Raw genomic sequence first — 26,135 nt, 5'->3', positions numbered from 1 at the left:
CGCGCACTGACTCATCTACTCAGTGCTGTCGGTCACTTAAGCCGCTGATAGTGACACATAATGTATTGTGGCTCAAACTTTGAGAAGGCTGATAAAAGGAAAAGGACAACAAGGGATGGAGAACAGAGACGATGACTGTGAGTTTAACTTTGATTGCTTTGTTGGTTTCGCTGTGAGACAAGCCACAATTTGTTAATACTGTCAATTTGAAAAGGAAATGCATTCAGCAGATAGATGGAATGGATATCTGAGTTTCAGTACTTGTCAGTAGATTCTGGCGCAGTGCATAATAAGCGACTTAATAGGCTTGAAAACTTATTTGCGGATGATGCACACCTCCACGCTGGATTTATACCACGCTGTTTCTTCCAACATGTCTCAGTGTGATGCAATAGACGCTCAATCCGTGTATGAATATTGAATGTATGGTTACAGTGTGGAATATAGTAGGAAAAGCAAAATTAAGAAAAAAAATAGCCTACGTATTTTTCTGACAATTGACAGTACGCTTTCTGTCTTTCTTTCTTTCTTTCTTTCTTTCTTTCTTTCTTTCTTTCTTTCTTTCTTTCTGTCTTACATTTCTTTTCATTTTATTTCTTCGATATTACACTACAAGACACTGTCTGTCATTTAAACAATCCTCATGGCAAACCCCTCTTTTCGTCACACAGCGGAAAAATCCGTCAAAATCTGTATAACGATAGATCAAATTGTGACGGGAAGACTAGAGAAATCCGATGTGACGGGTTTTCAACAGTCGCCGATGGTTATGTTGGTCGGATCGTTACTGCCAAAGACAGGAACTGGTGGTCAGGGGCTCTTCTCATGTACTGCCCTACTAGTAATTAAGGTCAGGAGTATTGAAGAGAGCATCTCATTTCTTCTCTCTCTCTCTCTCTCTCTCTCTCTCTCTCTCTCTCTCTCTCTCTCTTTATTTTCTTTTTATGACTTGGGCAGGGATATCAAACTGACATTTCCATTAATACTCTATCTAATTATAGTAAATATCTGAGCCTTTCCTTTATCCTTTCACCAATCTATGGTTCCCTGTTCTCTGTGGCTGGTTGAAGGCCAAGCAAGTGTGGTAGCTGTATATGAAAACTTCCTTGCCTTTCATCCAGGAAATCCTTACCAGAAAAAAAAAAAAGAACAATCATAACGCTCTCAGTTTGTTGTGACACCAGGGGAAAACACCCCGTCTTGTCACTGCATTTAGCCCCTGAGTCATTTGGATGTTTCCTCCTCAACATGTGTGGGGATGTGTCCTCTACATTAATGGGCTGAACAAGCCCTGTTACTACTTGCCATGAAGTCCATCATTTTGTTGCATGTAAGCTATTTAAGGCAATGGAAGCAGGAGCTTATTGTGTTAAGATTTTGACCCCTACTTTGGTTCATGCTTGGGCAAAACTAAAATCAAAGCAGATCATAGGAGTGTGTTGTAGATGACTGACTGTGGGGTCAGCTTTGTTAATGAGATGAGGTCAAGTGTTCATGAGAGGCCGTTTCTTGGGACTCTGCACTGATGCATCCAGCTGACAGCTAACCCTGAGCCCTCAAGGTCACTCATGGAAGGGGTCAAATGATGCGTAAAACAAGCAGTTTAATTGATAATTGACCCACTCGTGAGAGATGCGAATTCACAAGAGATCCAGCTGATGATCCAGTACACACAGGCCATGTGAATACCCTGGGAGCAATGTCACCACAGATCGATTGATTTAACATTTGTGGAACATTTTCAGACTGTTACGTACAAAATACCTTTATTGTTTTAAAGTGACGTTCTAAGAACAATTTCAGAATAACATGGATAACTTAATGGGGCCCACCCAATTTCTTTAAAACATTGTCTGTTTTGTTGAATTTCTGACACTCGAGCAGTTGTGGTCTTGTTCTTTCCTTCATCCCTTCATTGTGTCTATATCTGAGCAAAAAATACTCTGTGAGCGAAAGATTTTGTCTGTATTTCTTTGTGTGTGTAGCATCAGTCCACACACACTCTACTTGAGTGGTCACCAGGACAGATCATTGTGAATAGGTGGCACAATTGGACAAATTTAATTCTCATGACTGTATGACTGAAGTCTCATGACTGGCGGCACAGAACAGGGAGTGCACTCACAGAAATGCTGAGGAGTGACTCCACATTACCTCCCAGTAACTTTAGACTTCAGACCCACTTTTCCCGTGGTCTGGAGGGGATCTGCTTGAGTTCAGAGAGAGGAGATGCTTGGAATTAATCACTTTTCATTCTGTCACTGATCCAGTAGAGTGGTGTGGGTCAGTAGAGAAGAGAGCAAGTTCATTGTCATGTTCTGATAGTGAGTTTGTATAAAGGTCTACGTTGTTTACTTCCCCCTGGCTTGTGCCTTGTTGATCTGCTCCTCTGAATCAATTTCGTAGTCCAAAAGAACGGGAAGAGCATCCTGGGCACCTAAAGAGAAGGTCAAAAGACAAAGAAGGGGTCACTTTGTTTTACTTTGCAGAATAGCTCTAACTGCCCACATATAATACATACAAACGCTGTATGGTTAGAGGGTTAAAGAGCACAACTTACTTAAACAACAGTTATTACAAACAATATTTCAAGCAACTGATGGTGTGAATAGTCTTAAATCAGTGAACTTTTCTTGTGTTTGGCTTGAAATGTAACATTCGAAAAGGGAAAATGACATGAAGTGGATCAGACTGAACAATGTTGTGGCACATAATTTTCACCCCAAGCTACCTAGTCAACTGAATGTCCCATCCATCAATTCTCTGATGGATACTAGTCACAGCCATGCATCTAAAGACACATTATGAATATCAAAATTCGGTAAACAATCATATTGATCAGAGGGCTCTGAGATCTCCACTGATCTACTCATGGACAAGACACTTAATCCCAAGACTGTTTTAAAGATGTGCAAAACATAACAGAGAAAAACTAAGGCAGTCTGCATTAGGGCATCAGTTTAGTGCGTGAGTGCAAACTGTTTATAGGTCAAAGGATTGCTTTGCGTTATTGAGTCAGTAGAATCCCCTCTCAGGGAGTTCAGTTTCTGACCTCGTGTCTGTTACCCTAGCAACACAGAATGGGCAGGGTCTCTGTCAGAGAACAACTTTCCTAACATCCACACACACACATCCACACACCCAGGATCATCGTGCTATAAGTAATCACACCATCATCATCCCCGAAGGCTGTCTTCCTCCCTTTTTAATTTTGGAGCATGTTTCTTCTCTGTAATTGTGCCCATCCAACAAGCTGTTAGCCACCGAATCAGTCAGCATTAAATTATACCATGTTACGGCAGAGTACCATGTAATTCCCTGTGACCATGAATGGTGTTCACAAAGACCTTCTGTGCACACCATGGCAGCTTAGCATGTCTGGAACAGAGCTGGAAGCAACAGCTGATGGGCTTTTGGGAGTGTCTGGCATTCAGAGTCCACATGCTGGGGAGACGAATGAGAACTGGATCTTTCATAGCTGCTTTTCTGTATGGAATGTACCGTGTTGCTGGAGAAAGATCTCAGTTTGGCTGGGTTGACACACCAGTGACCAGGACACGGATGGCGGATGTAGGGGAGAAGATACTTTGGTGCAGGCTGTGACTTTTGGATCTACGAAGCTAAAACCTATCCAGCAGTGAAGATTTGCGCGGAAGGATGATGATGTTGGGAGGATATTGACAGTGAGATAGTGTCCTTTTTTGGATCTGGGAGGGTCTGAAATGCGGAGGAATAGGAAGCAGAAGGTTGTGGTTGATAGAAACTGTTGTCGTCACTCCCGACAGGAAAACACAGCTGCAGCACATATCCTCTTACCCACAATGCCAGTGCCTTTGGACACCACAGCTGTGTTCTACTCCGATATTGGTCTCTCTCTCTCTCTCTCTCTCTCTCCCTCTGTGTGTGTGTGTGTGTGTGTGTGTGTGTGTGTGTGTATGTTTGTGCGTGGGCGAATGGCTGTTTGTGTTATATTTTTAAGTCTGTCATGTTGAATTGTCCCTCTCTTTCTTCAAGAATGATGTCATTGTCTATTTTTTGCCCTCACAATGCTGCATTGTTTAGATACATTAAAGACCCTTTGAATGGAATTTGACTCAATGCTTGGGACATTGTTTAGGTTTCAGCTTGACTAGTAATCAGTGCCGACTTAAGTTTCCTGCTTGCTATGTGTGTCTCACCTCTTTCTGCTGTGTTAAATAAAACTTTAAGTTTGAAAAGTTAGGAAAGTTTCCGCAAATTCTCTCATCATCTTACGTTTCTTACAAATTAGTAAAAAGTTCATGTTTCCTGAGATCCAAAGTTGAGCCAAATTCTGAAAGCAATAAATCAGTACATATTTTAATTTAAGAGTAATTTAAGAGTTTGGTTCAATTTTTTGGCTCTCAAAAACCATGTATCTTTGAGAGTAGAATCTGAAAATAATATTGACCGATATTTTGTATTTGTTAGTGCTTCATTCATTTAGATTATCCAAATGAATCATCATCAAGTGTTTATGATCTGTGATGGTGTGTTCACAGACACCTGTGATACACAAACTGAGACAGGGGAGGAAATGAGACCTAAATGCACTCCATCTCCCTCAAACACGTGGCACAAGCCCCTGAGGTGATGATGTAGGGATGTTGTCGGCCTGTCAGGCACACATACACACACACACACACACACACACACACACACACACACACAGGTGCCTCTTACAGTATTAGAATAGTGATGCAGAACATGATTATAGAAAGTCTGGAGTTTGGTGGCGTGTATATTCCTTACTCAGCAAACTCTTTGAGGGTGTGGATATATGACCCAGTTTCTAGAGAGGGCAGGAGAGTGGGTTAGGGTCAGAGGGTGTTGTGTGGGAACCGTGCTCTCTCGGAAACAAGGCGTGCCACTCTCTTTCGCCCAAGCCAGAGGGTTCATTCTCAGACAATAGCCCTCCAGAGATCTGATGCCATGGTCATGTGATTACACCGCACTTACTACAACAACAGAGACATCCCATTCTCTGCTCTGAGTTCTTCCGTTTCCAACTCGTCTTCCTCGCTTTGTTTGTCCTTATTCAAAAACACAGACACATGCACACACTCACTCAGACGTATACATCCACACACAATCACGCACACACACACACACACACACGCACACACACACACACACACAAACACAGGGGTGTGTACATACATGCATGCACACATGCACACACACACGCATGCACACACACACACACACACACATATGCACACAGACTACTTTATCAACATTTCTATCTTTCAAGGAGAGCGGAAACTGTGTTTTCTAAATGTGCTGCTGTCCTTTTTTAAATGGCTTCCAGTGCAATCCCTTTGAAAACCTGATGAGTGTATACAGGAGGGCTTGTGGAACACATTTTGTGTTAAGGAGGGAAATCCTGCCTACTCAAAGAGACACACACAAAAGGCTATTATACTGGGGTTACTTAAAAACACACACCCGTCAAAACTATTCTTTTTTATACTTTTTCCATCTTATCGGGATTTCTTTCCCATGTGTCTTTACTGGTGTTCCCATAGACCCCACAGTTTTTTGCAATATCTTAATCCAGCTCTCTCAGTCACTGATGCTCTGAACATACACTTCTTTATGTTGAAATGTTAAGCAATTATCTGATAAACAGAAAATTAAAAAAAAAAAAAAAAGTCAAAGAAATGTAAAATGCTTTAATGGTATCCAAAATTAAACTATTTTGAATAATAGGGTACAATATTATAAAATCAACTGATTATACATTGCTTATTTGGGATGGAAATATTATAAATAATTTAGTGGTACCCAAATAATGGGACAGAGAGTTTGAAAAATATAAACAAAAACAAATATAAAACATAAACCTGGGAAACAGGTGGAAACCAGCAAATTTTATGAATGAAAATTTAAAGTACAGTAAAATACAGTAAAACATTCAGGATATGACACCCATTAGACAGAAAGGAACAAGAAGCAATACTGCTCAGACAGTCAGTCTGCTGTCCCATATATAATCTACCAACCAAAAAGAACAGAAAAAAACTCTCTAATGCACACATAAGTAAATTTTGAGAAAGTTTAAAGAACCACAGAATACAAAACATCCCATCCATTCACTAATAAGTCCATAAACCAGTGTACCCCTACACTGTACACCTGCAAACCATCAACAAACCTCATAAGTTCACTTTTCACTCTGTCTCCTTAGAGGACCCGCAGTGAAGAACAATGAAACACAGTCTGTCATTTTTTTTGCGATCATAATTGAAGGATCCTAGTGGTAGAAGACACAGCCAAGTTAGGTACTAATTCAGTGTGACTTTTCATTATAAAGTAGATGTAAAGTGATACAACTCAGCAGACCATTCTGAATATGTTACCTCCCTGATATTAGAACCAGACTGAGATGATATTAAATCATAATTCTTAATGATTAAATCAGAATTTTGCAGTAACAATTAAACTCTGAGTGATTAAATCAGAATTCCATAATATAAAGTCATAATTCTGAGAGATTAAATCATAATTGGGTGATACACAGAGAAGTCATAATTCAGGGATGAGGTCTTAATGTTCAGATATCAAGTCAGAACTATGACACATAAAGGCACTATTGCAGCTCACTGCAATGCAATTTGAAGATATTAGGCACCGTTTGTAAGATTCAGAATTCTGGGGTGTTAAATTATTCGGTTAAGTCTGAGACATCATGGGTTTTTTTCACTGGAGAAAAAGAAGAGTTCGTTGACAGCCCATCTTTAGTATGAAGTATCCATGTGTCCTTTTTTATCTGAGAGGTGCATCTGGGTTTAACATATACCTTATATAAGGCAAGCTCAGAGCCCAGCCAAAATTTCAAAACACCTGCCTAGTCAAGAATCACCTAGAGTAGCTCCAGAGTGGCTCTAGAGTGGCTCTAGAGTGACTCTAGAACCACCTCTGACTTCAACACAGTTTTGGATTAGCTCTCAGAATCATCCTTGATACAGTTTCCCTCAGTCTCTCTTTGATGATGTTCATAATGGAAAATAAGCGCATTTTTTCTAAAAAATTATTATTGTTTTTGGTTCCTTTGGTGTTTGTTCTCACTTTGTGTGTTTATCAGTTCTGCTTTGAAAGAAGATGATAGTATGTCTCTGGCTGCTTTCCTCAATACAACACAGGTTTGTCTGTGGACAACAGACTGATTTGGATTTTCTGAGTGGAGTATTATCAGTTTACTCGGATTGGAAAAGAATGTGTTTTGAACAAATGTTTGAATTTATAGTCAACACCAGGGCATTATCTCTGAGGAGAATTTGAGGTCAAACAAGGATCCCTGTATTTCTCGTAATCTTACAAATTCCCACATGAAACGAATGTATTCTCACATTGCAATTTAAGATCAACCATATGGGGTAGAGTTTGTTTTTGGACTGGTGTAGGTCTGACCAAGATAAACCATCTCCAGATTCACCAAGGTAACTGAGTTAAGCTTGTGATCTGAGAGTTTCTCTCTCTCTCTCTCTCTCTCTCTCTCTCTCTCTCTCTCTCTCTCTCTCTCTCTCTCTCCCTCTCTCTCTCTCTCTCTCTCTCTCTTTCTCTCTCTGAAGCTCTGCTGCTTTTGTAATCCTATCTACTTTGACTGAAGCCCAGCCATCTCACTTAGGGAGACGGGACCTCGGAATCATATCGAGTGAGGGATGCCTCATATCAGAAACATATGTGAACCATTCAGTCCACACCTAAACTTTACCATGGGGAGAAGGTTGAGGAAAGATGTTCAATGGGAGGTCTGAAAAAAAAAAGAAGTAATACCGCTGGAATCACTCAAAAGAGAATGTACCGCCGATCTCTCAGCGCTCATGAATGAGACTTGCACAGAGATAGCCAATATGAACAGAGTAATTCAGAATGTTATCATTCAGAATCACTGAGTGTCATTCATGGGAGCTGCAGCACGGATTGTGTTCATGTTTGTACGTACTGTTTTGACATTCATTGAAAGACCTTCAGATGTCCTTCAAAGACAAAACTGGCGTATCTGGGTAGTTATTGACAGGGTGGAACTGAAGTGTTTGGAATTTAGAGATGTTTTTATAAATGACTTGAAACAAAAGATGAGGTATTTTCAGGCCTGGCTCTCTGCATTTTAATAAGAGCTCAGTGGATTTGCTAGGAGAGGAGACTGTTTATGTGTTGATGCTGTGGATGTATTCCTGAAACAGAAAATAACATATTTAAGTACTAACTACTGATGCAATTAGTGGAGACAAAGGGCACATTTTTTTCATCAGATTCTGAGTACATTGACATTCATCACACATTTAATCTTCCACTGTTTGCCAGATATGCTGAATATTCAAACCAATTATTTTTTAAATTAACAGACATAATCATAGTTTCAAGTTTTCCAAAAAATACATATTACTTTTTTTTTGGGGGGGGGGGGGGGGGGGTTTCCTAGCGTCCTGTGTTTGTTTAGACCTCAGTAACAGTGTAGCTATTGTTCATAAAGTTTTTTTTTTTCTGAAGAACACTGCCATATGAAATCTATTCAGGTCACTCCCCTATCAGTGCCTGTTTACCACATTAAACCATAAGGACCTGACTTTGGGTATTTTGGCAAGAATTCCTCAACTGTCTGCCAAGATATCCAAATGTCCAACTGCAACAGCTGAAGGCCTTTTCACTGATACGGTGCTGTTGACCATTAAAATAAGCCTGGTGGTGTCCTCTGTCAGTGACCAACCCAGAAAGATTAGGAAATTCCATTCATTTCTTTTCCACTTAAAGTGACAGAAGATGTGTGAATGGATTCAAGGGCTTAGGTTTGATCTCATCTTTGGTAGGGACACAACACCACAACCTCCCCACCTCCCGGGCTGTATATATTGCAAAATGTCTAACACAAGACCAATGAATAGGGAGGGTGTGTGACCACTGCACAAAAAAAATGTTTAATGCTGACAACTGAATGGTTTATTAACATATCAAATCTGTATTTACATTAAGATCTGTATTTACATTTAAATAAAAACTATACACAGTAATAGATCAAAGACTGAAAGAAAGTGAACTTTAGGAAATTACTTGTCAACAGAAAAGAGAGAAAAAAAATAAACAATATTTCTGCATTTTTGCATCCAACGTCAATGTCAACATCCAACGTTTTTATATTCAGGTTTTCAGTTTTTTGAGTGCAATAAATCTTCATTGAGGCCATAGGGACGACCAACAACACCCCGACAAGCTTCTCAACCTCATCGAATAAGCCTTTTACCTCACTTGGCACTCCTCTTAGGATATCTGCAGCTTCACTACTTGACATGAAGGTATTCTTTGAGAGAAACATTGGCAGCTGAACCTTCAAACTATCTCTGTTTATCTCTGGATACTGTCCAGTGACATCCATTTGCCCAGCAAGGAGAACATTTTCAACTTTTTTTGAGATCTGCAAGTCTGGTTGGTTGAACCGTTCTTTGAACTGAACATCCAAACTGTCCAACACCTTGAAAAATTCTACCCTATAGTATTCCTCTTGTGAAGCCCTACCAGTGAATCTTTTGGGGGGATTTCTTTAGTGAGGGATTTGAATCGGCTCAATACCCAGGGAGTCTGTCACTGACACTGCCTTCTCAAACACTTCTTCAAACTTTTGCTCATTTCCACTCTAGAAGACCATTTGCCCTTGAGCCAGAGTCAGAACCAACTGGGGCTATTTCCTTGAAACTGGACAACACAGCCTCATACAGGCTAAGAACTGTATCAACAGCTCGTCCACACACTGTCCACCTCGTCAGACACAGAGGTTTCACTGTTTTGGTATGCCCCTCTGATATTGTCTGTCCAGCCAATAGTGCCTTGAATTTCCCTGATTGATTGCTAAGAGTTCCAAGTTCATGGACCCACTGCAATGCATCACATACTAGGGGAGAGGCACTGCAAGCACATTGTGTTATAAGATTTACACAATATGCACCTCAGTGCACATACAGAGCCAATGGCTGTTCTGTCTTCAACACTGCTTGTGCCCCTGAGCACTTCCCTGCCATGTTAGCAGCACCATCATATGTCTGACCTCATAAGCCTGAAACTGGAATATTCAATCTCAAGAGCACATCAATAGGTAGTTTGGCTATCTGCTCACCAGTTTTCGCTGGCACCTCATACAGTCCCACAAAGACTTCCTGTGGCACCAGGTCTTGGTCCACATATCTAAAATATATGGAAATTTTCTCTTTTCCCCAGTATATCCTGAGTGCCATCTGTTATAACTGAAAACTGAACCACTGGTAAGGACCTGATTGTTGCTACAATGCCTCTGATAATTGTGTTACCAAGAAAGGTTAAGTATTCATTTTGGCACTGTGGTCTGACATAATAATGGCAAAGGGTGAGCCAAGAGGAAAGAACAGAGTCGTCATTTGCAAGTAACTTCACAAGGTAGTACAAATTCCCTTCATTTGCCTCATGTCCTCGAAATGCTACTCCCTGCCTAGAAAGATACCTTACAGCACCCACTATTTTCTCCAGACAGTGCTTCGCCTCCTCCTGCGTTGTAGCCCATGCACTTGATATTTGTGCGTGAACTGGAGTTTTCTCCTTTGGTGAAAAAGCTCCTGATGTCCCTTCTCCTTTTTGGTGGCATGATATCTACAAAGTAAAAAACATGTTGGCATAGACAAAATTACGTTATGTGTGCTGTGCAGTGCAGGCAATAGAGGAAAGGGACTAAGTCATCTGAAAGACTAAATTTTCACCCATGCTTGAGGTATGGACTGACAGCTCTGATAACTCACTGGTGTCAGCACACAGATCAGCTCTCGCCTCCGTGTCTGGCAATAAGTACGATATTCGCACGTGATGTGAGCCTTCAGATAGCCCCCCTCCCTTTCAGCCAATCAAATGCTAGCATGCCTAACTTGATCGTCTTGGAGATGTAGCCTTTGGGAGGGCACGTCAGAATTATCTAATATGACTTCACTCCAAAGATAATGCAAACAAGCTTGCTCAAATATTGGTGGGGACAATTCTGTCCTCCCAAAATATTGGTAGGGACATGTCCCTACCATCCATATGCAAACCTGCTCCCTTGAATGGATTACCTTTACTTGTAATTGTTAGGTGTCAGTCCATTGCATTGGATTCCATTTTTCACTCCTCTCCATCTTTTTGGATTTCAGAACTGATAAATGAGGGTCAGTGGTGATACTTATTTGATATATAGTCTGATATATAATCTGTTTTCTGATATATACATATCTAAAAATACTGATTTTTTTCCCTCTGATTTTTCCTCCTGGTTCCATCACATCTATCTAAGTGGTAACCTAGTGACTCACAAATTGAAGTCACTCTTTGCTCAAGCCCTCTCATGATCCGGTATCATTTGAGAGGCAAAAGAAGAGAAATGTGGATATATGTACATTTAAACATGTAAAGAAGCATCTGAATTAAGTTTTCAGACACTCAAGTAAAATAGCAGTTAAAAAGGTGGATTCTTCAAAATCAAACATTTTGATGGCCTTGATTCCAGTAATTCCAGTAATGGGAACATGGATGCAAGATGACAAACATGGATGTGTTTATTGTAAACTGAGACTTCATGTTTGTGGATTTCTGACTTCTGTATTGTCTGTCTAGCGATGGAACATCTGCTGACAGAGCTGAACGTTCTGCTGAAGCTCCTTGAACATGAGAATGTGAGCACAGCCACTGCAGAGAAGATGGGCGTAGTGAAGAACTTGCTCAAACAGCTGCAGCCAACAGGTGAGAGAAACCAGTCGCTAACATGTAGACAGTGTAAAGGAGATTACTATGAAGAACACACAGTTAGACTGATTAGACTTGTTATCTTATCTTTCACCTCATTTTCATAACACTCAAATGCAGCTTACGGCCGTTGGGTCTCTAACAGATAAATCTACAAATCTACTGCCCAGTGACCTATTGCTGCACAAGGAAGCTCACACGAAATGAGAAGAATTTAACTCATATGCCACTAGCTCTTCTTGAAGGAGATAACACAGTTTGGGATAACAAGCCCCACATTTGCTTAAGCATAAGATGAATAATGTGTTGGCTGACTTAAACTAATTTCAAGCCCATGATAAATGTGGGTTTGCAATAATAATTCTACTGGTAATAGTGGAACTAGAGGTGTTGAGTATCCAAATGTGGGAAGATTATTCAACTGCACTGATGCCTTGTGTAGATAGAAGCAATAAGGATCTTTTTCATGTGTTTTTTTTTTTTTTGGAGTGAATGGAGGAGACTTTATCTATATGAACACCTCCCTTTATGGAAACGGCACCAGCTTTGTGGAGTCATTGTTTGAGAAGTTTGGTAAGCTTGACTTTTCATATGACCTTTGACATAAGTCACGTTTAGGTCTACAGTAATATTTTGCACACTGCTCTTAGCAGTTGTCCCTAATTATGTTCATGATGTTCATTAGAACTGATATTTAATAACTGAAAATACAGTCATTACATTGTCATGAACTGTTATGAAACTATGTGATCTTGCACAACACTTGAAATAGCACAGGTTCTATGATATTTCCATTTAAACGTATAAGCAGTGGAAATCTATTTAAAATCATGTGTTTTGAATATAGAAGATCTGTAAAAAAAAAAAAAAGACAGTTTAAGAGTTCTTCTCTTGTCAGATTGCGACCTCCAGGAGTTATCTTCTGAAGAACTCAAAGATCATGTGGAGGAGGAAACCCCTAAAAACCCTACCACAAAATCGGTGAGTCAAAACCGATAACCACCACACTCTAATTATTCTGAATGGTGCCTCGGGTCATTTATTTTTTTTTTGGTCATTATTTACCAAAATTGTCCTTTGTCATCGTTTCAGAGAGAATCTTGCATAAACACAGAGTCCAAGGTTAGCTTCAGTTCCCATTTATGAATCACATTTTTTCTAACATGTAACCACAGGACATCCAGTCATTGATAAACATGTTATCTAATGTGTTTAAAGAACTAACCTTGACAACATGATAAACGTCCATATTCATTTATTCAATTCAGCCTGCTCCACAGAATCCCGCTGACATCCCACCTCCCCTCCCGACCACGCCCCCTCCTGAGGATTACTATGAGGAGGCAGCCCCTCTTGGACCCTCCATGGTGCCCGAGTACATTACCCATCGTAGTGAGTGTCTAGTCATTGACAGAAACTTATCACCATTAGTGTCCCCGTAGAGACATAAGTCATCTCTGCTATTAACCTATGAACGCTGTTCTTCCTTAGGTAACTCCAGCATCCCAAATTCAATTGAGGATGCATATTATGAAGACGCCGACAAGAACTACCCCACTACACACATGAACGGCCCACACAAGAACTCCTGTGAGCATCAGGCCCAAACAACACAATTTGAACTGGACTGGATTTCTTTCTCTGGATTTATATCAGAAACAGGCAGATTAGGAAATGTTAACATACTAAAACATGCTGTTGAATTTTAACAGACAATGACTCAGATGCCCTGAGCAGCTCATATGAGTCGTACGATGAAGAGGAAGAGGGGGGTAAGGGCCAAGAGAAAACACTTCGGTGGTCTTCAGAAGAGACGCCTGCAGGGCCCATGAAAGACTGCCGTTTGTGTGGCTTCTTGCTGCGGAAGAAACGTTTTGGGCAGTGGGCCAAACAGTTAACCCTCATCAAAGAGAACCGACTGCAGGTGGGTCACTCTAGAGGAATGGATGATTTGTGGGGACAATGATCTGCTGTTGTACCCAATAAGCTAGATCATTCTGATACTAGATCTGGAGGCTTTATTCAATTTATCAATTTTTTGGTCATCTAATTTCACATTTAATAGACTCTACACCTTTTATACTTCCAAAAACTGATTATTGCAAGCAGACATGTAAAACATGTACCACTGATTGTAGACCAAACAGACTAGTTTAGCATGTAGATTCATTTTAATTGCAGAACTAGATAGCCCTCTCATATGTAGCTTATGTATTTCTTCGCCGTCCTTTCCAGTGTTTCAAGAACCCCAAGGACCGCACTCCATACGTGGACTTACCACTGAACCTGTGCAATGTAATTTATGTCCCTAAAGAAGGACGCCGGAAGAAGCACCAACTTTATTTCTCAATGCCTGGTGGAGAGGCCTTAGTGCTGGCTGTACAGAGCAAAGAACAGGCAGAGCGCTGGCTCTCGGTAAGCCAGCCCGCCTTACCATTCTACCCTCAGGCTCATCTATGCAGAGAACCTTCCAGCCTAGATCTTCTCAGTACAGTTCATGTGAAGAATGTTTTAAAACAGTCTCTTAAAACAAACTCTTTAAATCTTCTCTTTCCTGTCCTTCATAAATGTCCACAAACATGTTTTCTGATATAAGAATGAGACAGATGCTTCCATATTTGGGTTGGAACAATCTTTTTTTTCATTTAAAATATTAGAGGACTCTGTGTTTAAGGTTCTGAACCCTCAGCACCCTGGTTACCATTTTGTTTTCTTTGATTCTCCTATTCCAGTACCACTTTGTTTAATACCCACATCAAAATCCTACTTTTTGTTGTTCTCTCATCAGTTCTGCCTAGAAGTTGAGTGTTTCTTGCTGTTCTGATTATCTTTGATGATCTGTAATCTTTGATGGTGTAGGTCATTCGGGAAGTGAGTAGTTTGGCCTCCTGCCCTGAGGGACTACAAGGATCATCCTCCCCCATGATTCTACGCAAGATAGAGATTGAGAAGGTGAGGTTTTTGCTTTAGCCTAACAGGTAAGTTAAGGAAGGGCTGAACAGTCACTCGAACACACTGAGCTGCTATATGGTATGGTCATGTCTGTGAGTAATGAATGGGGCAGATTGTGGAATATACGTGGGGACAGATATAGCATCTGAATAGCCTCACATTCCCCGCTTGTGTGTGTGTGTGTCTATGTAATGACACTTGTTTTGCTTTGTCTTTTTTAATGTTAAAGATGGCATCAGCAGATAAGCAAACATCAGACTCTGTTGTCAATGGAGACAATATCCAGGAAAGCAGTGAACAAGGTAAACCTAAGATTTAAAGTACCCTTCACCAGTGTTGGCTAATACTGGTCTCTGTGATTAGCTTTACATGCTACAAATTCTGCAAGACCCTCAAAGGTCTTCTTTGCTTAGGGAGCACAGAAGACCTGTGTGCTTTATGGCCATAGAGTGAGCAATCTGTGTGCCTGTTAAAGCTCTTTACCTCTGAACTGTTGCTTCTGGACAATGGTAGAAAGAGGACAGGAAGGACATATGAGGTCAGGGTCACACTTCCTCAGTTTCCTTTGGGTCTGAAACCTCAGTGGTGCTCACCATGTAGTCTAGCTCGCAGCCTTCTCCTCTATCTCTTTTTTTTTCTTTAGGAAAATCCTTATGATTGTGCTGCCAGTTTCCACACATTGAAAATATAAAATAATGAATTAAAATGATTCTACCTGAAGACTGAAGGACTTACACTGTTGCATCATGAAAACCACTGTTTACTAAACAGTTTTAAACTCACTTATTCTGTTCTTTTTTTACTATAATTATTTTTTGCATGATAATGTTGTACATGAAACCAGGTCAGTCAAATGACTGTACAAGCACTGTACTCTTAACAGTTCGTCAAAACACATTACTGCACAATCAGTTCTTCACAATCAATGTTCTTCAGATTAGAATTAAATTGGAAACTGGTCTCTGAATAAGTGGCTCATGTGATGTCATATGTTTTTAAAGCCCCTCTTACTGTATCCTGTTTTTGTCTCTTTTTTTGTCTCTGCAGGGAAGGGGAAGAAAGGGGCTTTTTCTGAGCTAACCGGTTCCTTGAGTCGTGTTGCTGGGCGGAAGATCAACCGCATAATCAGTTTCTCCAAGAAGAAGCCTCCTCTTCCTCACATGGATGACAACCCACGTTGTGGTGAGCGGAAACTGTCTGTGTCATCAACACCAAAAACTTATCTATTTCTGCCATTTTTAACATATGCTTGTGTCCCCAGTAGTTATTTTTTCTGGAGTTCAGTGATTGTTTTTTTATACTGCCCACTGAGAATGCTCAAAATGCTTGCACAGATCAGCTTCTAATACCACATGCTCAAGAGTTCACTATTTGCATCTATATAAATATTACTTACTGAGAACGTTTTCAAATATGTCACTTTTCAGGTTATCTGAATGTTCTGGTGAACCACAGCTGGAGAGAGAGATGGTGTTGTGTGCGGGGTGGAACCCTGTACCTTCATAAAGACAGAGGAGATGAACGCACTCACGTTAACGCTCTGCCTCTCCACGGCACAGACGTCCTGCCTGGACTGGGCCCCAATCACCCGTTCGCCTTCCGGATAATGCGGGGAAGCACAGAGGTGGCAGCCCTGGAGGTGTGTGTATAGATTCTGGGAGAACACTGTATCACGTTCTGGTTCTGTGAGGTGAACTGCAGATAGTGGTGGAGCTGTGACTGATTTGTTGTGGGACTGTCTGTGTGTATCTCAGGCCAGCTGCTCTGAGGAGATGGGGCGTTGGTTGGGGGTATTGTTGGCTGAAGCGGGCTGTAGCACCACTCCAGAGGCCCTGCACTATGACTATGTAGATGTGGACACCATCAGCAGTATCCAGACTGCCGCACGCCATTCATTCCTGTGAGTTTAACACTCTTCAGTAAACAGTTGTCTCGATAATGCAACAGTGTTACTTCGTAATTCTTTGTGTAGAATAACTTTGATTCAATTATTATATTAACATTTTGAATGTGAGGACATTTGTAGCACATTCTTAGCTGATAAAGAAAAATCTGAGGGCCATTTTTTGAGAGGAAGCAACAGTGAAAAATAAAAGCCTCCTGTTTGTTTGTTTTTTCTCCCAAAAAAGTACCCAAAGGCATCTGCAGTAAAGCTGGTGACCACAAGTTTTTGCACAATAAATATCTCATTTGTTAAGAATGTGAGACATTTCGCTACATTTTGTGCCTCCTCAGGCCTGTGTGTGTGTGTGTGTGTGTGTGCATTTTCTCTGAGAGTGATGATAGTGTGTCAGTAGCAGTAGTTTTCAGTTTTCATGCCTGTCATAAAAAGGACTCTTTTTTTTGCTTCTCCTTTCTCCTGTGTTCTGTGCAGCTGGGCCACCTCCTCCAGCAGTGCCTCCACAGACTCCAGGACTTATGATGAAGTTCCGTATGAGAGTGTGGTGGTATGTGCACAACACACACATTAACCTCTCCCATGTTGTTTTTCCTGGCCTCTTATCACACACACACACACTTATTTTGGTGTGATACTGAGCGCTTGCTGGAAGCCTGCAGGCTCTGCTATTTGAGTCTGTGTGTATGCGTGTAGAACATTAGATAGAGCTGGAAGGATGAGAGATTGTGAGCTAGCTTAAATTGGGTGTTCTTTCAACATTAGATCAATCACACTCTTCTCTTGTTTTCCAAGAAGAGTTCTGGCACATGTGAAGCACTGAGGGTTTTTTCTCACTACATTTTTCCTTTAATAAAATCCACCTTTTTCATTGCGTGTGACCAACTTTACAGAATTTTCTGGTCAAATTTCTCTCCACTCCAAAGATAGTTAGCTAGAACTCTTGTTGTGTTTTGTCTCCAACGAACATTTTACAAGATCTTAAGTAAACTGACAGTGTGGTTATAGATGTTTGGATCCCAATTCTTCAGTTATCTTTGAGGGACCATACTGCCTCGGAGAATTCATGGATTTAATCTGGATAAGCATTACACTCTTTTACATAGTGTAAATTAGATTAATTTTATTTTCTCTGTCTCTTTGTCTCCCTCCCTCTCTCTTAACTCTCACACTCTTCAAAACCTTTGACTTCTCTGCTCTCTCCTGTCCTATCCAAAAATAGCCCTTTCTCCATCCTCCTTCAACATTTTTTCCTCGTATCACATCCTCATCTCAAATGATGTGTTCTCGTCTCCTCTCATGTCCTGTAGTATCAGGAGGACACGGCAGAGCCAACGTCAGGTACCCAGGTCAGGCGCCGCTTCTCCCTGTCTAGTGCAGACACAGAAAAGACTGACGCTCAGGTCACTGTGAAAAGACACGCCTCCTGTAAGTTTCCAGCAGAATCCTTTTCTCTTTTGTTCAAATTCTGGATATGGAAAATGATAACAGACTGAATTCTGTTATTATTACTTTCTCATTTCCGTCTTATTTTCTACTAAGAAGAAGCATTCCAGTACGCTTTCGTAAAGTTTCAATTTATTCATGTGTTGCTCTTTTTCACCAGAAAAAAAGTTATTTTTATAAGCAACCTCTTGTGAAACCCACATTTGTCCCTTAAGGATTTTGAATAAAGACTTGCATTGTTCAGCCTTTAGTAACCCTTATTTAATACATTTTTCACTAATTTTGAGCAGTAGCAAGCTCAATCCTATGATATTTCAAGTTCACCATGCTTATTAAAGCATATAACAACATTTGCATGAAACCTATTCTCTCCTGTTAGCTGTGAATCAATATGGTAAATATGGAAAGACAAGAGCAGAGGAGGATGCGCGGAAGTACCTAAGTGAGAAAGAAGAACTGGAGAAAGAGAAAGAGGTGATCAAAAATGCCCTACTATCACTACGGAAAGAAAAGAGAGACGTGAAGGAGGAACTCAAGAATGCTACAGGTAGAGGAATGCCAAATAAAATCAATTCAGATTTAGCAGATTTCTAGGGGATGAGTCTTTGGAATTGGTGCAAGCATCCAGAAATTCTTCAGATACTAAATTGATTTTATGCACACACATTATAAATTGAATCACAAGTAAGTTTTACTTATGTTTAAGGATGGACGAAAACACAGCCATGCATGATTTTGATCTAGAGTGTGAAACAGAAATCAGACCATTGATGTTTCTTACAATGTGCTGGCGCCACCTACTGACAGAGACCATATAGTGACAAGAGTCATATAAAATTCTCTCAAGTTTGATGGCTGTTAATCACTTCATTTCGGTTTGGAAAGTTATTGTTCGGTATACAAACCTCTTTTTTTTGTTATGTTTTCCAATGCACCAGCATCCAATTTATTACATATACATAAGTACATTTTATTGGTGTGTGTGTGTGTGTGTGTGTGTGTGTGTGTGTGTGTGTGTGTAGGTAAGCAGCAGAAGTTGCTGGAGCAGCGTTTGGCCCAGCTGGAGGTGAGGTGCCGTGAGAAAGAAGAGGAACGAGTGGATCTGGAGCTGAAGCTCACTGAAGTGAAAGAGAACTTGAAGAAGTCACTGGCTGGAGGGGTCATTGGAGCATCCACAGACACAAAGCAAACAAACAAGGTCCGTCTGCAAATATTTATAGATCCATGATAAAAAGTCACCCAACATTTTGCTGCTCTACTTTACCTCAACAATGTACTGAACAATATTAAAAAGGGTTGTGAAAATCACATATTGCCACTGAGAGTTTACTGCCCTTTTGCTTTTAGATCATGTGTATGTGTGTGCTTGTGTGTGTGCATGTGCATATGGGTGCTTGTGTGTGTGCATGTGGGCGTTTGTATATGTGTGTGTGTGCATGTACATGGGTGCTTGTGCATACCTGAAGGTGTCTGTAGTTCAGAGAGTGTTGAACTCTTTGAAGGGGATTTGATGAAGATTTTTTTGCACTCTCGTTCCCGCAGGTCCAGGTCACTAAAACAGAAAGTCCCAGCACTGTGCCTGTGAACTGTGCTTCTGAAATCTCAAAGCGTCCTCCCGCTATGTATGCGTCCTCCAGAGGAAACGTCATTCAGAAAGCCAAGGTAGTAAAACCTTGAGCAAGACAAAAAAAAAAAAAAAAGAAGAAGAGGAAAATCAAAGAATTCAGCCGCCCATGAAAAGCTTTGAGATGCTCTCTTATATACGCCAAATTAGTGTTACAAATTGTTGATTTTTTTTTTCTCGTCTTCAGGAATGGGAAGCAAAGAGAGGTACTTAAAGGAAACGCTGTTGTGGAGAGAATCTTGGAGTCTACAGCTTGGCGGATGTTCATACTGTGATGTGACTGAGAAGGGATAGGAAGGGACTGTGATGGGTATCCTTTTCCCTTGTCCTATCCAAAACCTCATTGGAGAGATCTCATGTGACATTACATTACGGACAATGACATTTTGGCAGTAAACCAAGCCACCAGAGTCAGTTATCAGCCTACAGTTTTAAGTTTACAGTCCACCATTAAACGTAAAGTGAAGATTGTATCTTAGTGGTTGCATAAGTTTGACACAGGTTGTGCCTGTTATTCTCAGAGGCCAGAAAGAAGGTCTTTCCTTATACAGTTTTCTGAAGAGTAAAGATACCAGTGGAGCCCAATTCCTCTAATATGCAAGGTATCAAGTGTCCGAAGGACATTTTCCGCATGTTTACTGGATAGGGATATCACGACATCCATTGGATTTACTACGCCACTTTTACTGTTAGCTGTAAACATAAAGTACATTAAAAAAATGTTAGCTACAAAAGTTTCTCAGGCAACTCATATTAACATCACCATCTGTCTGTGTTGGAAAGCTAAATTATTAATGTAGCTGGTTTCGTCACAAACTTTCAGATGAGCAGATTTGCGAGTTCCGACGTGAAAACAAACGCTTAACCAATTTTTTTCTCTAAAGACTAACATGGTTAGATAGCCTACGCCATGTCCCTGCACAGTAAAAAATGAACAGTTAGGCGAACTTCGTCGTGTTTTAATTGGGAAACAATCAAGAGAGTTCAATAGCTTTCGCGCTAAGATCGGCATAGGACACCTGCGTTGTTTAGAGAGCTTGACAGCTAGTATGGCACGGCCTCTGGGTTTGTGAACATCTGGAACCCCAGTTACATCTTTGGAACAGAAGTGAGCAATAACTTAGTGTGGAGAAGGCGAACAGTCATTCTGTATCTCTCAGTGGATAGTGCCAGTGCGCCACGGTAATTTCGCAAAGAGTTTTTTATACGGCTTCTGATAGTGTTCTGTTGTAAATACATTGCTAGAATGCTTTTTAGAGACGATTGCCATAGACTGATTGCTGAAGTCACTCCTGAAAACACTGCAAGAAGTTTGGGGGGAGATGTGGGATAAATTAAGAGTATGGACAGAGAACAACTGGAAAGTTAATCTTCGGTATACAAACCTTTTTTGTTGTTTTTATTGTGTTAAGAAGTGTTAAGATAGTGTGGGTCAAGAGATTGATGAGCACATTGTTTCTTCACAATCCATTACCGATCTGGTGTATCTGCACAGTTCTTTACTGCCCCTTGCGGCTTCTCCCATCATAATAGCACATATCCGTCCTAACTATCCTTTCATGTGTATTAAAGAACATCTGCAACACTGTGGTCTAATTGTTTCTTCATTTTAGAGATTGTACCTTATGTGACACATATTTTGTGCTTTTTCCCCCATTGTAAATAAAACATTTTTTCTTGACTTTTCTTGACTGCTCCAAAACGTGAAATTCGAAGAATCGGAAGTTTTAAGTGAAGTTTAAGTAGTTGGAATTCGAGACATTGCTGGAGATGTGGGTAAACTTGAAATGAAGTTCTAGGTCACGGGATGATCAGACCCGATAATTCAACCATTACAGTCGAGTCAGAGTCACGTACACCACGTAGCTCCTTCTGTTTTTCGTCATTTTTGTGAAGAACGGAAAGAATGAAAAATTGCCTTTAAACACTGAAATTAGACACAGCTGAACGTTAACATAGTGATTGTCTTGTCACTGTTCATAAGACATCAATACTCAGTACAACTAGTGCTGACTTTTAAGACAAGGAAGACGATACACTAAGAGCTGACGTAATGTGCGGCATGGGAGGGCCTATACGTGCAGTCGGGTCGATAAAGTAATTGGATGTTTGAAATCAGCTGACAGATTCTTGGTGAAGAAATGGCGTTACGGATGATTTTACTGAGTCGTAAACTACTCTGTAATCATGGTAGATTAACACATGAACCTTGGTCCCCATGCGCCTTCAGGTAAGGTAATGAGTCAAGATACTCGGCAGTATCTAAACGTTTATTTGCGTTACCGATTTTGCTTGTACGCTTGCCACATACACTCGACAAGGCTCAGTAAGTTACCTTAATGGCTAGCGATGGACTGTTAGCGTGAACTACTTGCTCTTTCGATAACAGTGATAATAGGCTACACAGTTAAGAAAGCAAGTTAATTCAGCATAAATTTTCTTGACTTTAAATCGTCCACTTTTGTACTATTGACAGTCATTTAGCGTCGTTTCAGAATGTCTGGTGGGCGTCATAAACGGTGAACGGTTAACTGGTTGGGATGATAATTTTGAAGGATAAACCAGAAAGGCTGGCTTGCTACCACTTATACAAGTACGAGTAGTCAGATATGTCACATAACGGTAGCACTATAAGGAGAAAAACAAGCGCTTAAACTGTTTCGCAGTTTGGAAACATTCTGTCACAGACACTGGTGATACTGCCTGGGAACGGTAACAGTTGTAGTCACATCAGTTAAATAGGCTGTGTCATTTTGAATCATTGTCAACAAGCCATGTCTAACATATCAATGACCAGAAGGTTTTTTGGTTTTTGTTTCTGTTTTAACTTGTGGTCCATTTTAGACAGTGAACGTTGTCTGCGGCGTGTGCCGAATCTATACCTGTTGCTACACAGTGGTGTCTGGTCACCACCTGTGGCTTCCTGTCTCAGGAAAAGTGCTTTTACCCGCATCTAGATTTAAAATCACAAAAGTCTTTCCTATCCTATTGTCTTACACTGACCTTACCGTGACCTTACCCACGTGTCATGAGTTGAGTCTATCGCTTAGTCTGTGTCTCATTGTACATATAAATAGGCCTACTAACTTGTATCTTAATGTAGTTGTGTACAGGTTCGCCAATTTATAACGTCACTTGTGAGGACTTGTGATTTCATATTTGAAAAAATACATGAAACAGATATCTGTTTCGTGTTTACTATGTGCATTTGAAACATCATTGTTTCATGTATGTGTGAAAGTGGTTGTAAATTGTAGAAATCATTTGCTTTGAAATCATTCGCCCTGCTCGGTTGTCACTATCGCCTGTACTGAACTGATCCTCCGTTTTATTACATAAATTAGATATTCGGACGCTTTTGGCCACTGTCAGCTGTTCATTTTTCTATTTCATCTCCTGATTAATGTGTTTTTTTAGGGGGGGGGGGGGGGTGCTGTCATGTTTATATGAAAGATGAATGCGTTGCATTCACGGCGATTGTCGCGTAGCACGCTTTCATAGTCTGACGAACGGGAAGTGTTATTAAAGAGAAGACTGAAAATCGATATTGGTTTCGTCTGTGTATTAGTCTGAAACCTGTGCATTAATTGCTAAAGTTTTGCCCTTGACAGAGCCTTTACAAGCCTCTTCAGCACAGCGGCAGAGCAGCGCAGCACGGGAGATGATTGCCATGGTGACGATGGTGATGACGACCAAAGTCACTCTGTAGCACATGTGAGGATGTTGGAGATCAGGGCGAGAAAACTGGAGGAGCAGGTCCGAGATCTTACTGTAAGTATCTCTGTCTGTGTGTCTGTAATTTGTAGAGAGGGAAAAAAAGATCTGTTCTGTGTAACGATGCAGAAAAACAATTTAAGATCTCGCATATGTTGCAAAAGTTTTTTTAGCTGTACTTTCTGTACATTTGGTCCTTTGTCTACAAGAAAAAAACTTTAACCCTGCCAAAATGTCTGTTGTAGGAAAGATACAAAAGAGCTCTTGCTGACTCTGACAATGTGCGGAGGAGAACTCAGAAATTTGTAGAAGATGCCAAGTTATTCGGTAAGATAAATACCTTAAGCGTTACCATGTGTTACTGCTTTGAACAGCTCGATATTTAGCACTCAGTCTGCTCCACATCCCCTCTTTATGCCAATTAACTGCCGTTTTTCCACGCACAGGGATTCAGAGTTTTTGCAGGGACCTGGTGGAGGTGGCAGACCTGCTGCAGGAGACCCTTTGTGTGGAGGAAGGAGAAGAGGCTCAAGAGCTGAGACAGGGCCTAAAGCACATCCAGTGTCGACTGCAGGAGGTCTTCACCAAACACGGACTGGAAAAGATGAGGCCGGTGGGGGGCACGTACGACCCCTACCAGCACGAAATAGTGTGTCACATCCCGGCCGAGGAGGCGAAGCCCGGCACCATCGCCATGGTGAAGCAAGACGGATACATGCTGCACGGGCGCACCATTCGGCACGCCCACGTGGGCATCGCCGTACAGACCCAGGAGCAGTGATGGCGGGGGAGACAACTTTTTTTGATCTGTCCTGCCTTAAGACTTGTGTACAGTCTTTCAACTTTGCCACCTTTGCCTACCAGATACTATTTAAGTCATTTCACAAATTTGCTCACTTTGTTAAATAACTATTTTCTGAGTTGATTTTTTTCCCCCCCCTTTTTGTAGTTATTTGATGTGATTATTTTTGGTGTTCAACAAACTTTGATCTCTTACATACATTTCACTTTTTGAAGCAGACAATGCATTGCTTAACGATACATATTTGTTTTGCTGTATTATTTGTTTAATATTTTAAGTTGTGGGATAACTCTGCCTTTCATGACCTCATAGGTTCACTCTTAAAAGCATTGTAATACCTCATTGCCCGTGGGGGAGGATTCCTGTTCAGGTTGAGCAGCGAAGAGCATTCGTAGTGTACTGTAGGTTTGATGCTGATGTCGGTTATGATCTGTTTGCTGTAACATTGAAGGATTTGTTGTTCTCGTGAAACTGGAATATTTGCACTTTGCACTCCTGTATTGCGTCTGTATACGTACGTGATGACTGGCAAGGTGTGAAATGATAGGAAAGAGTGACTGTGTTTTAGGAAAGGTTTCGTGACAGTTAAGTGTTGTCAGTGTGACAACATTAAGCATGCTTCAGTTCTGGGCCTGAAGAGGAGGTATGCGTTGTCCAAAGAGTATGTTGACTGTTTTGATAGCAAACATCAAGGTGCTTGCTTGTTTCATGTGCATAGGAGGAACATATCGTTGATTAGGTTTTGTGGCTTCCCTCTGTTCTAGGCGTTTTTACATTTCACACACAATGTATACCCTCAGCGGCCAAATGCATAAATTGTTTGTCTTCTATTAGCAGTTCAGACACCAGTTTGACTCTAGAAGATGTCTCAGGACATTGACTCTGTGAGGTGATGGAAAGGTTCCGTGATACTGTTCGTTTGTACTGACACAATGACAGTACACAGCTGCTTGTAGAAATGATAGCAGCATGTTCAGGCTTAAAAAAGTCTGTCCCTACAGGTTTGCTGCTGACTGGATGTTTTTGTTTGCCGTCCATGCACAAACACACACGCACGCACACACACACACACACACACACACACACACAAACACATTTTTGGTACCCCCTGAACACTGTCTTTTGTGAAAAGCCTAGGATCCCAGATGTTTCAGAGAAACTGGAACCAGTGCACCTAGGGTTGTCTGCATGCTTCATCTAGCAAACTGTGGCCACATGATTCACTGTCTGTAGGACCAATCCATTGTGAACGGGGTGGTTTACCTAGTAAACTTGCCATTTGAGTCTAACTCTGGTATTCATTGAAAAAAGTGTTCAGACCAATTTAAATAAGATAATATCTTTTATATGATGCCTTATGTGCCCTAAAAATCATACTGGAAATTAATGGGATTTTGCATATATGGGAAATAAATATTTATTTTGTACATAGGTCATATACTTTACTCACAGAGATTCATATAAGTGTATTTTCTGCTTTTAACATGTGATGTTACGCCTGTAAAATGTCTATGAGTAGGCTGCTTGGTTGTCTGTGATAAAAGAATCACAATAACTGTTAAATGCTGTTGTGAATTTTTAGTTGTTCCAGGGATGCTTCAGCACGGCATCCCCTGCCTGTCTTATAGATATCCCCTTTGACTGATATGTAAATAATAAATTATAATAATTTTAATTCTCCAGTCACATGTAGCTTTTGATGAGTGCAACCTATGTTTTAGATTTTAGTTTTTGTTTTCATTGAATTTGAACTTACCTATTTCTAATAGAGACAAAACTGTACAGAATGTACAATCACACATGTATCACTAATATAAAAAAATAAAGGTTACATTCTTTATTAATTCAGTTTGTCAAGTTGTTTTTTCTCTCGACCCCGCCGGAACAGTAGGGGCAGTATAGACACGTCGAACGGAAGGCGCAGCGCATTTGCGTCCTTTTTGGTT

General features: G+C 40.7%; 2 protein-coding genes across 3 annotated transcripts; both read left to right on the top strand.

Moving 5' to 3' along the window:
- Positions 1-48: 48 nt before the first annotated feature.
- Positions 49-21,309, top strand: afap1l1b (actin filament associated protein 1-like 1b). Of its 2 annotated transcripts, none has more exons than XM_030781297.1 (19): positions 49-137; positions 11,626-11,751; positions 12,244-12,327; positions 12,653-12,735; positions 13,035-13,146; positions 13,246-13,344; positions 13,467-13,678; positions 13,990-14,169; positions 14,614-14,706; positions 14,936-15,008; positions 15,754-15,888; positions 16,134-16,345; positions 16,461-16,606; positions 17,081-17,153; positions 17,914-18,031; positions 18,429-18,596; positions 19,072-19,247; positions 19,592-19,711; positions 19,861-21,309. In XM_030781297.1, the coding sequence occupies exons 1-19, from the start codon at positions 116-118 to the stop codon at positions 19,885-19,887; spliced, it is 2,259 nt and encodes a 752-aa protein (XP_030637157.1). In that variant the 5' UTR covers positions 49-115; the 3' UTR covers positions 19,888-21,309. The 2 variants fall into 2 exon arrangements, with proteins under 2 accessions (XP_030637157.1, XP_030637156.1); XM_030781296.1 differs by having other exon boundaries at positions 13,023-13,146.
- Positions 21,310-21,815: 506 nt separating this feature from the next.
- grpel2 (GrpE-like 2, mitochondrial) lies at positions 21,816-25,258 on the top strand. The gene is made up of 4 exons (XM_030781298.1): positions 21,816-21,903; positions 23,285-23,444; positions 23,633-23,714; positions 23,834-25,258. Exons 1-4 carry the CDS (start codon positions 21,827-21,829, stop codon positions 24,166-24,168), a joined length of 654 nt encoding a protein of 217 aa, XP_030637158.1. The 5' UTR covers positions 21,816-21,826; the 3' UTR covers positions 24,169-25,258.
- The last annotated feature ends 877 nt before the right edge of the window (positions 25,259-26,135 follow it).

This window comes from Chanos chanos, chromosome 8 (genome assembly GCF_902362185.1).
Source record: "Chanos chanos chromosome 8, fChaCha1.1, whole genome shotgun sequence".
NCBI classification, from domain to species: Eukaryota; Metazoa; Chordata; class Actinopteri; order Gonorynchiformes; family Chanidae; genus Chanos; species Chanos chanos.
This window is presented reverse-complemented; position numbering and strand designations above follow the sequence as displayed.

Coding starts and splice junctions, on each gene's coding strand:
- afap1l1b (XM_030781296.1), top strand. CDS start 116: ATGGAGAACAGAGACGATGACT. Junction 12,736..13,022: donor AAAACCCTACCACAAAATCG/GTGAGTCAAAAC, acceptor TATTCAATTCAG/CCTGCTCCACAGAATCCCGC. Junction 16,346..16,460: donor CAGAGGTGGCAGCCCTGGAG/GTGTGTGTATAG, acceptor TGTGTATCTCAG/GCCAGCTGCTCTGAGGAGAT.
- grpel2 (XM_030781298.1), top strand. CDS start 21,827: ATGATTTTACTGAGTCGTAAACTACTCTGTAATCATGGTAGATTAACA. Junction 21,904..23,284: donor TGGTCCCCATGCGCCTTCAG/GTAAGGTAATGA, acceptor TGCCCTTGACAG/AGCCTTTACAAGCCTCTTCA. Junction 23,445..23,632: donor AGCAGGTCCGAGATCTTACT/GTAAGTATCTCT, acceptor TGTCTGTTGTAG/GAAAGATACAAAAGAGCTCT.